Source organism: Cladophialophora carrionii (assembly GCF_000365165.1).
Source record: "Cladophialophora carrionii CBS 160.54 unplaced genomic scaffold supercont1.1, whole genome shotgun sequence".
Classification (NCBI taxonomy): Eukaryota; Fungi; Ascomycota; class Eurotiomycetes; order Chaetothyriales; family Herpotrichiellaceae; genus Cladophialophora; species Cladophialophora carrionii.
The window spans coordinates 2,138,991-2,151,210 of NW_008481816.1; the positions used below are offsets into that span (position 1 = coordinate 2,138,991).

Genomic DNA, 12,220 nt, shown 5'->3' on the forward strand with positions numbered 1-12,220 from the left:
ACCGACATCCAGATGGTCCAGTCGAATTTCCTGAACGACAGCATCACCTCCTCACTCTCAGCCTGGAAACCATCGAATCCAAAGTGCGCTGCTGCTTGCCCGTCGTGGCAGGCCGTCCCTTCACGGCCTTTCTCTTCGCCGCGCGGCGATCGAGAGTCTCATCACCACCACCACCGACGTGGACCTTCTCGCCCATGGCGTCTTCATCTCCATCGTCATCTCCATGATCAGCCGCGCCGCCGTCTTCTCTGGCCCGCTTCTCGCCTCTCGCTATATCACCATTGGCCTCTTCCCGCCAGGCCACTCCACCGTCATCATCTCGATCGAACAACTTCTTCCACTCACCACTGACGACCCTCTCGTCGTCGCCGTACAATCCCACCGCATAGGCCTTTTTCATCTGATCGATACAGAACTGCCTGCGCTCGTTGAAGTCGAACATGGGTTTCGGATAGATTGCGTAGCCGTGGCCGTGGCCGCTATGCTCCACATCATCCACTCCATGATTACCATGACCACCTTTACCCTTCACCACACACCCCCAGGCCTTCTGATCCGCCATCGGCGCCTTATGCGGCTCATAGATGTACTTCTTGTCGAACCGCCGAAGCTCCGGGACGTACTTCCTCACAAAATTCCCCTCGGGATCCCACTTCTTGGGGAACGCCACGGGGCTGTAACAGCGATAAAACTGGCTGAAAAACGCCGTACATGAAAGCCACATCCAGTTGCCCGCATTGCACGCGACCTCGTGGTCGACGAGCCACTCTTCAAACACTTCGGCCCCGCGCTCCCACGAGACGTAGCAGCCTCCTCGGGTCAGGAAGCACGCCACGGCGTGGCGGCCGAGATGGTGGATCCAGCCTTCCTGCTTGAGCTGGCGCATGAGGGCGTCGATCCAGGGGAAGCCCGTGCAGCCGTGTTTCCACCGCTGGAAGTATTCCTCCGCCTTGGCGTCGTCGACGGTGTACGTGCCGTCCGTCGTGGGGACGAGTTCGCCGTCCGGCCCCCCGGCACCACGTCGATAGCGTGACTGCAAGTGCCAGGGGATGAACCGCGCGACCGGGTTGCCGATCTGCTGCCCGAAGGACACGCCGACCTGACAGTGTGCCGCGAAGTACATATCCCGAAAGAGCAGCTGGCCGGGAAGATTGACGGGCTGGTGACTGACGGGCTGGTGCGCCTTCTGCCGCCTCTCGATCACGGCCTGCACGTCCCACCAGAACTTGCGACACGAGAGACTGCCAAAGTGCATGTGCGGGCTGAGCACCGTCGTGGCGGGAGGTGCAAACGCCGTCGGCGCCGTCGCGGGCTTCTCGAATGTGGCGACGTATTCTTCGTCGGCGACGTGTTGGGCCAGAAGCTCCAGAGCGGCCGTCTCGCCACCCCGATGCGGCGTCGTCACGCTCGCGGGATCGATCCCCATCTCCTGCAGCGTCGGGACGCCAAAGTCGCGGCCCGGACCCATCAAACCACATGAATACTGGGTCTCTTGTGCCCCGTCCCCAAGCGTCCTCTGCACGGCATTATAGTCATCCAGTCCCTCAGCGCCAGGCCAGCTCGCCCGGACCTGAGAACGATCGTGGATCCGGTCCATCCTCGTCAGAAGGTCCAGTTCGTCCTCCAAGGCCGTCAAATCCATGGCCTCTGCGTCCAGCGGGTCCGGCAACAAAGTCGGCCCGTCGAGCGGTCTTGCGGGAACACCACCGTTGATCTTCTCCGCCGCCTTCAAAAGCTGCGCCATACTCATCGTCGGCCTCCCCCCATTCATTCTGACGACCTCGCGCGAGTCGAACAGCGTCCGTCCCGGCACCGAAACAACCTGCGCGCCACACCGCTCCGCCACCCTGGTGATCTCGTCGTCTCGCATGGCGGCGTAGGGGTCCGTGTCCTGCTCAAACACGAGGACGTCGATGCGCCACCGCTCGAGCAAATGACGCATGACTGTTCGCGGGGCCGCTCGCACGACAAATAGCTTCTGCCGGGCGTTTAGGTTCGTCAGCCGCTGCGACAAATCGCGCATACACTCGGTCAGGAACGCCCAGCGGTTGGCGCCCCCGCGCTGGCGGTAGACGTAGTGAGGATCCCATGTCCAGAGGGGGATCAAGGCCGAGGGCGCGAGGGACAAGGCGTGCGTCAGGGCCGGGGAGTCGTGCACGCGCAGGTCCGTGCGGAACCAGTACAGGACTCGAGGGCCAGAGTGGCCCCCCTGTTTCGAAGACCGGGGCGCCATGTTGATTCCTGTCGTGTCGTACCGTATTGAAGGTCGCGGTCGCGGATATTGTCTTCGGGCAAGCGTCCTCTCAGGGAATGTACTCGGTAAGTGTCTGCAGGACTGTTCACATTCGTGCAGGGGATACGAACACAGGTAAAGGGCGTCCGATTTCCCGTGACGAAAACTGTTTTCCTAACACTCTGTCTGGTCTGGTCTTCTGAGGCGGTGCTCAAGCAGGTAACAGTCAGTAGCTAGTGGTAGGGTGGCAGAGTACTTCACAGCACAGTACAAGTCGCATTCAATCATTGAGCGCTGGAATTCTGCGCCACACGCTGGGCGGGTATCGAGAGCGCGTGAATCGTGTATATAGAACTCGTCGTCACCTAAGACTACTCGTAGTAACTTGGCTGGGAGTGGAGGAAGGACGGTGAATGACGCCACCACTCTCACGCCCACTTCCCTGCCGAGATCAGATCTCAATCTGATTCGATCTGGTGGATCGTGGAAGGCGAGAACCTTATCGCAAACTTAATCTTACAGCAATACTGCTGTGTACACTTCTCGCGATTACCTTGTATATCTGGAGTATGTACAATAGTTTCCACAGCCTTCGGTGCAGACCGCAACCTGCTTGGCTGTGGTGGCTGTGATGGTTCGTCGACCGAGCACAACGACGAGCCCGGTGGCTTCATAGTCCACAAGACGGGACAAGTCCATTCGATGTAAATGTCAGGTTGCTGCTGTGGTCTTGTGCACTGTAATCATCATTCATTCGCCTCGTTTATGTGCAATCAAGATGCCTCTCGACACTTCCACAGAGGAAGCGGAGACGCCGACTCTGGTCAGTAATTGTAGCCGCCTGGAGTTGCAGCTATCTAAACACTTTTCCAAAATGTGCGTGCTCAAATACGCATCGACACTATGCTTCTCGACTATCTCCCGTTTGTTCCCTCATTATGATTAAAGGCAGGCTTCGCGAGTGGTGGGTGCCAACTTCGCTGCCCGATCATGCGGATGTGGGCCAAGCCTGCGGCTGACCGTCGCTAAGCTGGCTCACAGCAGGATGTCCTGTTGGAGCTCCCCATTGTGGTTGTCCGTCAGAGATTTGAGAGACAGGTGCACCCGTTGGGTGTCCACCATAGGAATATGTGGCAGAGCCTGCGGCCGACGATGGAGGGGCCGAAGACCAGGTGCCATGGCCGCCTGAGGGTCCGGCGGGCGCGGGCGGTGAAGATCCACCACTTGACAGAGTGCCAGAGAGAGGGAGGTTTCTGCTGGACGCACCGACGTAGATGGTTGGATTCTCGACCTGGACCCAGTCTTGTGAAATAGTGTCCCAAACGGAGACATCACGGCGGGTGAGCTCGGCGGTGAATGTCGCGGATTGGCCAGGGGCAATGGTGATGCGGTCGAATCCACGGAGGACCTTGGGCGGCTCTCCTTCACCGAGATAGACGTAAAGTTGGGCAACTTCATCACCCTCAACATCGCCAGTATTGGTGATTGTTGCCGTCACCGTTGCCACAATCTCATACAGCAAAGGATTGCCACCAGGGGCGCCCCCCGCCGCTGGAATTGGCTGCGGAGAGCCATCTTGTGCGCCCGCGGGAACATACTGCTCGGTTGGCAGGCCATAGTCGGGATCGGCGGCGGAAGCCTCGAGATTAGTACTGTTGAGATACGGATAGATGAACTCGTAGTATCGGTATGGGATGCTGTCATTCGGGAAGACATATTCAGACAAGTCTGTCGGTGCAGTACCGTAGCTCGGCGCAGGTGCCGTCAAGCCACTGGTCGGCACATATGGTGCTGGGTTCCCCGGAGTGATGACCAAGTTGGAATATTCAAATGTCGTATAACTGAGACCAAAGCCGAACTCGTAGATTGGTTCGATACCTTCCTGGTCAAAGTGTCGATAATCGAGGAAGACGCCCTCGGCAAAGTATTCCTGTGGAGCGTCAAATTGCCCGTTGTTTGGCTCGTACAGGACATCGGTCCCGTAATCTTCCCGGTTGCGGGCAATTGTGAATGGTAGTTTACCGCCAGGGTTGACAAGACCGTACAGGACATCGACAAGAGCGTTACCGCTCTCCTGGCCAGGAAGTCCAGCCCAGACGATCGCGGTGACGTTTTCGTTGTCATACCAAGCAGACACGTTGACGGCACCCACAGTATGCATGACGACGATAGTGTTGTTGTTGTACTTGGTAACATTGTTGATCAGTCGATCTGCTCCTTCCCACAGGGACAAGTTGTTACGATCGCCAGTATTGCCATCGATGGTAATGAATCCTTCTCCAGACTGGGCGTTTGCGAAGACGATAGCAACATCGGCTTGCGTCGCAAGACTTCTGATTTGACTGTCGGCATAGTTGTCGCAGATAGTTTGCGTCTCGCCGTTGGTTTGCGTCAAGATGTAGTGTTGTATCGCTTGTTCTGGCGTGACTAGATACGGGAACTCCGCGGTCCCGCTACCATAGCCCATCGCGAGAGTACCGTTGTTACATTGACGATTGGGACATCCATTGGCGCCCCAAGGATTGCTGCAAGCATCGTAGCCAAAGAGCCCGACCTGCCTCTCGGTCCCTTTGAGTGGGAGAGCACCGTTGGTGTTCTTCAGGAGGACGTTCGATGCCTGGCCGACTGCGCGAACAATATTTCGATGCTCGTCCTGGACATTGAGATGTTCATTGACAATGATCAAAGGGGAGTTCGGGTCAGCGGCTGAAGCGTGTCCATAGGTATCCTGACCCCAGGCGTAGAAGTTGGTTGGGGTATAGACGGCATCACGCCCGACATAGTAGTAGCCTGCCATGATCCTCGTCGCCATATCGTCGATGCGCCACTCTGGAATGGTGCCATTGAGAACAGCGATGGTCAGGTTCGTGCCCCAGTAGCTGTAGCCAGTATTGAAAAGTGTGTCACCCGGCATGCTCATGTCCAGTCCGGCCAGTGAAGTGCCAACACCAGAGTGCTGTGCCTGCCAGTCGGACATGATGTAGCCCTGAAAGCCGAGTTCGCCCTTGAGGAGGTGGTTCATGGTGTAAGAGTTCGCACAACCATAAGAGTTGTTCACCTGTTGATAAGAGCACATGACTATGCTGCTATCAGTATACGCAACCCGATACTGAGACTGCACTCACCGGAAGCGGTGCCAGCTCGAACAGCATCAGCGAAAGGCCAGAGGTAGAGCTCATGCATGGTCTTATCGTCGATGTTGGAGCTAAGAGTGGCAGTGATGTTGTAACCATAGCCGATCGACTCCCCGACTTGGCGGAAGTGCTCCTGCTCGTTTGCGATGAAATGCTTGGTGCATGCCATAACACCCTGGCTCTGGATGCCTTGGATCGTGGGTGCGATCAAAGCTCCGGTGAGATACGGATCGGGGCTGAACCCTTCCTATTGGTTGTCAGTATAGCCATGCCTAGACATGGAGCAGAAGGACCTACCCAGTTTCGACCACCTTCCGGGTGACGACCCAGTGGACCACATACAGGGCCCAACAGGGTATCGACACCCTTGTCTCTGTTCTCAGCCCCCATAGCTTCACCCCGAGCTCTCGCAAGTTCACGACTCCATGTGGCTGCCACATTAATTCCTGCGGGGAAAGCGGTGACATAGTCGGCTTGCTTCCTGTCAGCGACTGCGCACGTCCAATGCTGAGGCTAGGACCCTTACCGAAACGGATACCAAGGGGACCGTCCTGCATACACAGGGACGGGAATCCGATCCGAGGAATAGCGCCCGTGTTGCCGACACATTTATCAGATTCCCAACTTTGATGCAAATCAGCAAGAGTTTCCAATCACAAGGCTGCTGTCACTGACCCAGTGCCGGTTGTGAGGTTGACTTTTTCCATCAAGGTCAGCCCGCTAACGAAGGAACGGGCCTTTTCGTAGGCAGTAGCCCAGTCGCCGGCACCTGAACCCCATGGCGATGGGTATTTTGGCGGGGATTCGTAATATGGACCGGTGTAGTCATTATTGAATGGTTGCGCGGCTTGTCGTTTGTAGATGGCATCGATCGATTCGACAGGCTTCAGCACAGCTTGTGAGTATTCGGACACCTGTACAGTGGCATTGACGCCCAAAAGCAACGCAGGGGCAAGTCCAAGCATCTTTGCATCTTTGGAAAGGGATTCGTAGGGACGAGACGTCTGATATGGAAATGGAATCCATATTGTCGGTACCGCGCTTATTTTATCTAGGGCCAGGGGACAGGATCGGGGCGGAAAGGTGAAAGACTTACACTCGCGTGAGTCCGGGGCAGATAAGGCAAGACTGCCAATGCCGCCACAGCCGCTTCGGGAAGCCACATCTCTGCGACGCCTATTAGGCTGAATCTCGGGGCTCGAGTTGACGTCAGCCAGTGAGGGATGAGGGATTCGAGGCTTGGTGTGGGCGAGGCTCGACTTCAATAAATTGGCAAAGGTGCTCAGTCTCCCTAGCTGAGGTGGATGAGATGGAGATACCCAACAAATGGACGGGGGCTAGCAGCACACCGCAAGGGGATGACGGCGATTGCGGGTGGAAGAAAGAAGAGAGAAGGAATGAGCGGACGTGAAGGAGAAATCGAGAGATATTTGAATATTGCGGGCTACGCTGTGGTGCTTTGCGGATGTCACCAAGGATGTAGAGGTCATCGAAGTTTTTCTCTTGCGGGGAGACCAATATTCTCGCTGGATGTTGCTGTAGCTGGCGAGCTGGAAGCTCATGAATCGGGAAGGAGCGAACCGTCGAGCATGGAGCTCGGCTGACGATGAGCTGGTGCGTGCGTGCGTGAGTGGGTGGGTAGCTTCGGCCGGCCTTGTGATGCGCGATGCGATCCATAAGGGACGAGTATTCACCGACCTGTGCAGAAAGTGGTGCCTGAAATGGCATGTGGAAAGAAACGAAGTTACATTCCATGTCACCCCAGCCATCACCTGCCCATCGCCTCCCGGCATGCGGTACCCCGCAAACTATGCAATACACCCTCGTGTTCAGATCGCCATCTGGTCTTCTGGAAGTGCTATAGTAGTATCTTATCCACGGAGGCAGGACGCAAGGTCGATGTGATCGCGGAGAGCAAGAGTGCGCTTCCTCACTCACGGCTCACTGGAGCCTCATCGAAGACACAAAGGAGGTCCCAGCGCGAGCAATGACGTCGAAGTGGCACTTCACCAGCTCAGAATGGGCCCAGCGACCGGCGCCCCGTGGAATCCCCCATGCTTTATCCGAAGCTTACACGGTACTGTGTACGAGTAGAAGCAGTGCAATCGCACTGCAACTGTGCCACAAACCTTGGTCTCGGGACGGGAAAAATCGAATTGATCATATGCTCACGAAGCCCACAATCTGACAAGCAGTAGCGGTTGCTTGGTCTTCCGCCACACATTCAGGGTAATTCGTCCGAGTACATCGCTCAGCGAAGCTTTTTACAGGGTCTTCTCATCCTTGCTTTCCCCGCAATCGATTATTCCTCAGTGCTGCATTGAGCCTCCTTGGGCCGGTTCGATTGCAGGATATGGACTAGACAGACACTACGCCTGTATACTGATCCGCACAGGCGCCGATATTTAACCCATTCGTCCAGCGGTTGCCGGTACTGGAGCCCTGCAATGACCCGTCCGGTGATACGCATGGGTTTGTCTGGACATCTCTTCCTCGTCCCAATCATTTCATGTGCTCAAGCAGGACAGCGGCCCATATATGCCACTATGCCGTCTCCATCATCCAGAGCATTGTCCGCCAATTGTAACCTTACTCCAGAGCACACCACGGCAGGACTTGCACTCCTCCAGCTTTCCCCGAGCATTGATCACGACCCTCATCACCATGAGCGTCTTGGGCTAGCACGAGCTTCCGCTCTGCTGATCTTGTTGAAAGAACGCTGGCACACCTTACCCCTGCGGATGTCTGCCCGAAAACACGGTCCATGACTTCTCACCACGCATCGATACTCTTGACTGTAACCTAAGCATACTGAAAGCCATCAATCGGCGTGCATAACGCGGCGGAGAACGCAGGCCATCGAGCAGAGTAGGTGTGACCCGGCATTCCGCGTCGCTTGGCATTCTGGGTTTCTCTGGCCTTGCCACTTGTACGAGTAGGAGTACTCCGGGGTCCATGACCCACCAAACCGCTACTCTGTACATCACAGTCTACACAGTGGTTGAGGTTGAAGTGTCCGCAGGGGCGTCTTCCTACCGTTTCCGGTATTTTGCGTGGCATTACATTCGGCAATCGAACAGCCCCAGTGCCTGATCTCGATGTTGTAACGTGGAAATCAACCGCATGGTTTCACGCGATGCTACCTCTCTCGCTTCCGAAAGCCCTAATCTTCTTTCGCGAAGGAAGACCCATCCATCGCCTCCAAGATCTCTGCCCCAAGCAAATACATGATGTACGCGGGGAAAACAAGCCAGAGGCCGTTGGGGATGATCCAGAGGAAGACAAGGTTGTACGCGGAGTTGTGGCCAATGTTGGCAAAGCCGGAGAAGTACTCATTGAGCCCTGAGGAGCAATTTGTTAGCAACGCTTGATTAAAAATACCCTCGCCTCATAAAAGTAAAATGTCACAACTCACAATATAACACGGTCTTGCTGAACGTCATCACTGCCGCGGAAAACAAGTAGAGGACTGCCTTGGCAACTCCCGGGCCTCTGACAGAGTTTTCGTCCTCGCCCAGGAAGAAACCCTGTATACTTCGCGTCGCGAGTAGATTCCCAGACGCATTCCTGTATATGGCAATGAAGTAGTAGATGTACATTGCTGTTTCGACAGCATTTAACGATGCCTGGGCAGCTGTGAAACCGACGTGGCCATTCCACGCCGGCCACCCGTATACATAATCGACCGTACCATACAGGGCATATAGCTTCCAGATCGGAGAGTGGAACTTCCCGCCAGGCATCGAATGCGGGCGGAGCGCGATGTATCCCGTATCCCAAATCACTAGCGGTAGGGAAACGTAGAGCCAGATCACCAATAGAGGCGGCACCTTGTGCGAGTAAAGGTGGATCGAAGGCGTTGGCGTCTTCGAATTGGTCGTTCGCTTCGCCCTGCGCTTTCGAGATGTCGAAGAAATAGTGGCCGAGTCGTCAGACTGCGGGGAAGAAGCTGAAGGCGTCGCCTCGGATCGTGCTGTCGCCTTCGGCGTTGCAGGGTCCGGGAACGGTTGCGGGTGGTGTCTCGTGGCAACCATCTTGTTTTGAGAGCTGTGGGTAGCGGTTGTGCCCAACGGCTTCGTCAGGACAGCCGCAAGTTGTGTGCTGTGGCCACCTTTGATACTTCCGCAGCTCTTATGCCCTGCTACAGTGCCAACACTTGTTGTCCAGAAACGATCCGACCCAGAAAGAATATAGCCTCCAGCGACCGGTTCTTGCACGTCTTGAGTTTCTGGTGGACTTGGGCAGTGCTCTCAGACTTAGGTGCAGGAGGGAGGGTACGCTGTGAATGGCTTTGAAATATAGCAGCACGCCAGCACCCGATATCGCTGAAAGGTATCGAAAGCAGGAGGGAAAAGAGTACACCTAGTTTCGTCAGCTGCGGATTGTGATATTAGTGCGAAGGACAAACCGTGGGTGTGTAGGTTGGTAGTAGATACATGTACGTACTGCGAGGGGAGAGAAACTTACCCCGGACTTTGGTGGCAGAACAACCTGAACAACCCACCTCGGCTGCGTCGCGATCCGGGCATACTAGTGATGCCATGCCTCGTATGGGCTGGTGCGCTTCCTATGGCTTGTCTAAGAACGCCCAGTACGCCTTGTACTAAACAAGAGGGATACGAGGACCGTGGGGTACGTATTCAGAATGCGTATTGGTACCTGCATGGTCAAGTCGGGTGCCTTACATAGTAAATCCTCATGTCGCATGACCACTCGATGAAGGACATTGCTATGAACAGCTCAATAGGCCGAGTACAGATTCAAAGTCACAGTCGCTCGTCATTGGAAATTGGCTTGTATGGTAAAGGTGCCCTCGCTCTCATGATTTAAGCGGGTCGTCATTGAGTCCATCCTACCATGGCCCATGTGCTGGTCGCTAGCCAGCCGCAAGAGAGTTGTTACTGCCGTTTGTGCTCACGCGCTTGCAGGTGCCACGATCCCCTCAAGGTCCCCGTTGAGTGCCTCCTGCAAGGTTCCGCTCCCATTCACGGCATCCTTTGTGGCCGGCGACAGAGCAGCTGGAAAAGTAGCAATGCGCTGCGCAAGCTCGCCGCCGTAACTCTTCATGTTTTCGATGAAGGGAGCGCATCTCATATGTTTCCCGTCTCACAACACAGTCTCACTTGTATTCTTGCTCGCCACCATGACCATTACCCTGTTTGAGGAGAGAGCCTTGAGCCCGACGATAAATCAATATGGCGTTCCCCTGGATTTGAATTACCCGTTCTGGCAGTCGGTCTTGGGTGTAAAGGTCGCACCGTCGGCTAACCTGGGTCGACAGAGAAACCACCATACCCGGCATACCGGGTCCTGTGTGTGCAGTCTACTGGTGATCCTTGCCCAGTGCTCTCTTGGCTGTCTTGCGTGCTCAATTTGCGGTGCAAGATATATCCAAGTAGAACAAGACCGTCACATGCATTAGAGCCAGGACTGCCGCCGCCTCCGAGATCCTTCAGTTCATAGGGCCCAGGATGATTCGACGCCGGCTGATTAGGAACCAGGATTCTGTCGGGCTTGATTTCGAAACCCTCGGTGCTCCGATTTCAGCATCTCCGGTAGACACCAACTACCTGGATGCCTCACGTTCATCAGTTCCATCTAGTGAAGTCGACGTTACCTCATTGTTCTCGAACAGTCTCGCAATAACATCGGGCTTGATGAGGTCCCTTCGAAATTGTTCTTGCTGGAGCAATTCGAGATTCCGTAATGTTGAGCCTGGATGTGTGAGATACTGAGCGTATTGAGGGGTCCGCCAGTAGCTGTAGAGGTACTTGAGATATCTTGCAAAACGGTCGGCGTCTGAATCGTCTGCTTCGGCCACCTCGCGAGTAGTCGCTGGTTTGTTCAGCAGATGTGGATGAAACAGGGCGAGATATTGAAGATACTGCGGATTCGAGAGTGAGAGGACAAATTCGAGTTCCAAGGTGAAGCGGTGAGACAGGACCGGTGGCGCTTTTGTCGCGTCCATATTACAATAATGTAGGCGTTGGAAGCCGTCAAGAGTCCCGGATGCTCGATATTTCGAAGACCGTGAACGAAGGATATGGTAATAGGATCGCGCAAGGTGTACGGAGGCGCGGTTTGATCGATAAGGAGGTCGTTTCAGTTTGGATACTGGACTACGCAGTATGTCATGCATTCAATTTCAACAGTGGATCAAATCGGACTGAGACAAGCAGCACTCCTTGGTGTTCGAGCACGTCTGTCAGCACTGCCAGCTTAATTGACCCACATCTCATTATTGACACCAGTTCACATTCATTTTGCTGCTCGAACCCTCGGAAAACGCCCCCACGTCACTATTGCCAGGATTGGACGCGTCGGCGATTTGAGTTTGAGCAGGTATGCCGAGGACGGCAGAAACGGGCGATCCGTGCTCTTGACCAAGCAGTTTCCAGGGGAACTTGGAGTTTGGGCCGAAAGCCAGTCCAAGTACTCCGTAAATCTAAGCTTGAGCCGCCCTCAGGACGATGGAACGGTCAGCGCCAGACCGTGTGTCGTGAAGACACCTATCATATCCTCCGTCGTTGATCGTTAGCTGACATAAATTCCCACGAAGGCAGAGGGTGGTCGAAGATGTGAACGAGATTGGCTAGCGTTGAGCTGAGCGTGTTTCAGAGGACACCGACAGCTGCGCAACGAGGCTCCGAGTGGGCAAGGAGATGATCAGGTCGAGCCCCGAACGAGGCAGTGCTTTGTGAAATTTGGACCGGTCTGAGAGACTGGGCAGGTGACCAGTAGAAACACCCTGGGCTGGCGCAGCAGCTGTTTGCAAACAAGGGACCTGAAGATCGACAGCCGGACTACGGGAAGCCTGGCAGAGTGAATGGCGAGCAGGTCAGAGACCTTGAAT

The 12,220-nt window shown here is 55.3% G+C and overlaps 4 protein-coding genes across 4 annotated transcripts; all 4 read right to left on the bottom strand.

Moving 5' to 3' along the window:
* Positions 1-43: 43 nt before the first annotated feature.
* G647_00755 (uncharacterized protein) lies at positions 44-2,233 on the bottom strand (the record flags this gene model as incomplete). Its single annotated transcript, XM_008724158.1, has 1 exon — positions 44-2,233. The coding sequence occupies one exon, from the start codon at positions 2,231-2,233 to the stop codon at positions 44-46; it is 2,190 nt and encodes a 729-aa protein (XP_008722380.1).
* Positions 2,234-3,221: 988 nt separating this feature from the next.
* On the bottom strand, positions 3,222-6,332 carry G647_00756 (uncharacterized protein; the record flags this gene model as incomplete). Its single annotated transcript, XM_008724159.1, has 5 exons — positions 3,222-5,311; positions 5,359-5,614; positions 5,665-5,840; positions 5,894-5,991; positions 6,043-6,332. 5 exons carry the CDS (start codon positions 6,330-6,332, stop codon positions 3,222-3,224), a joined length of 2,910 nt encoding a protein of 969 aa, XP_008722381.1.
* A 2,198-nt stretch (positions 6,333-8,530) lies between these two features.
* On the bottom strand, positions 8,531-9,401 carry G647_00757 (uncharacterized protein; the record flags this gene model as incomplete). Its single annotated transcript, XM_008724160.1, has 2 exons — positions 8,531-8,709; positions 8,783-9,401. The coding sequence occupies 2 exons, from the start codon at positions 9,399-9,401 to the stop codon at positions 8,531-8,533; spliced, it is 798 nt and encodes a 265-aa protein (XP_008722382.1).
* Positions 9,402-10,933: 1,532 nt separating this feature from the next.
* On the bottom strand, positions 10,934-11,335 carry G647_00758 (uncharacterized protein; the record flags this gene model as incomplete). Its single annotated transcript, XM_008724161.1, has 1 exon — positions 10,934-11,335. One exon carries the CDS (start codon positions 11,333-11,335, stop codon positions 10,934-10,936), a length of 402 nt encoding a protein of 133 aa, XP_008722383.1.
* Between the last annotated feature and the right edge of the window lie 885 nt (positions 11,336-12,220).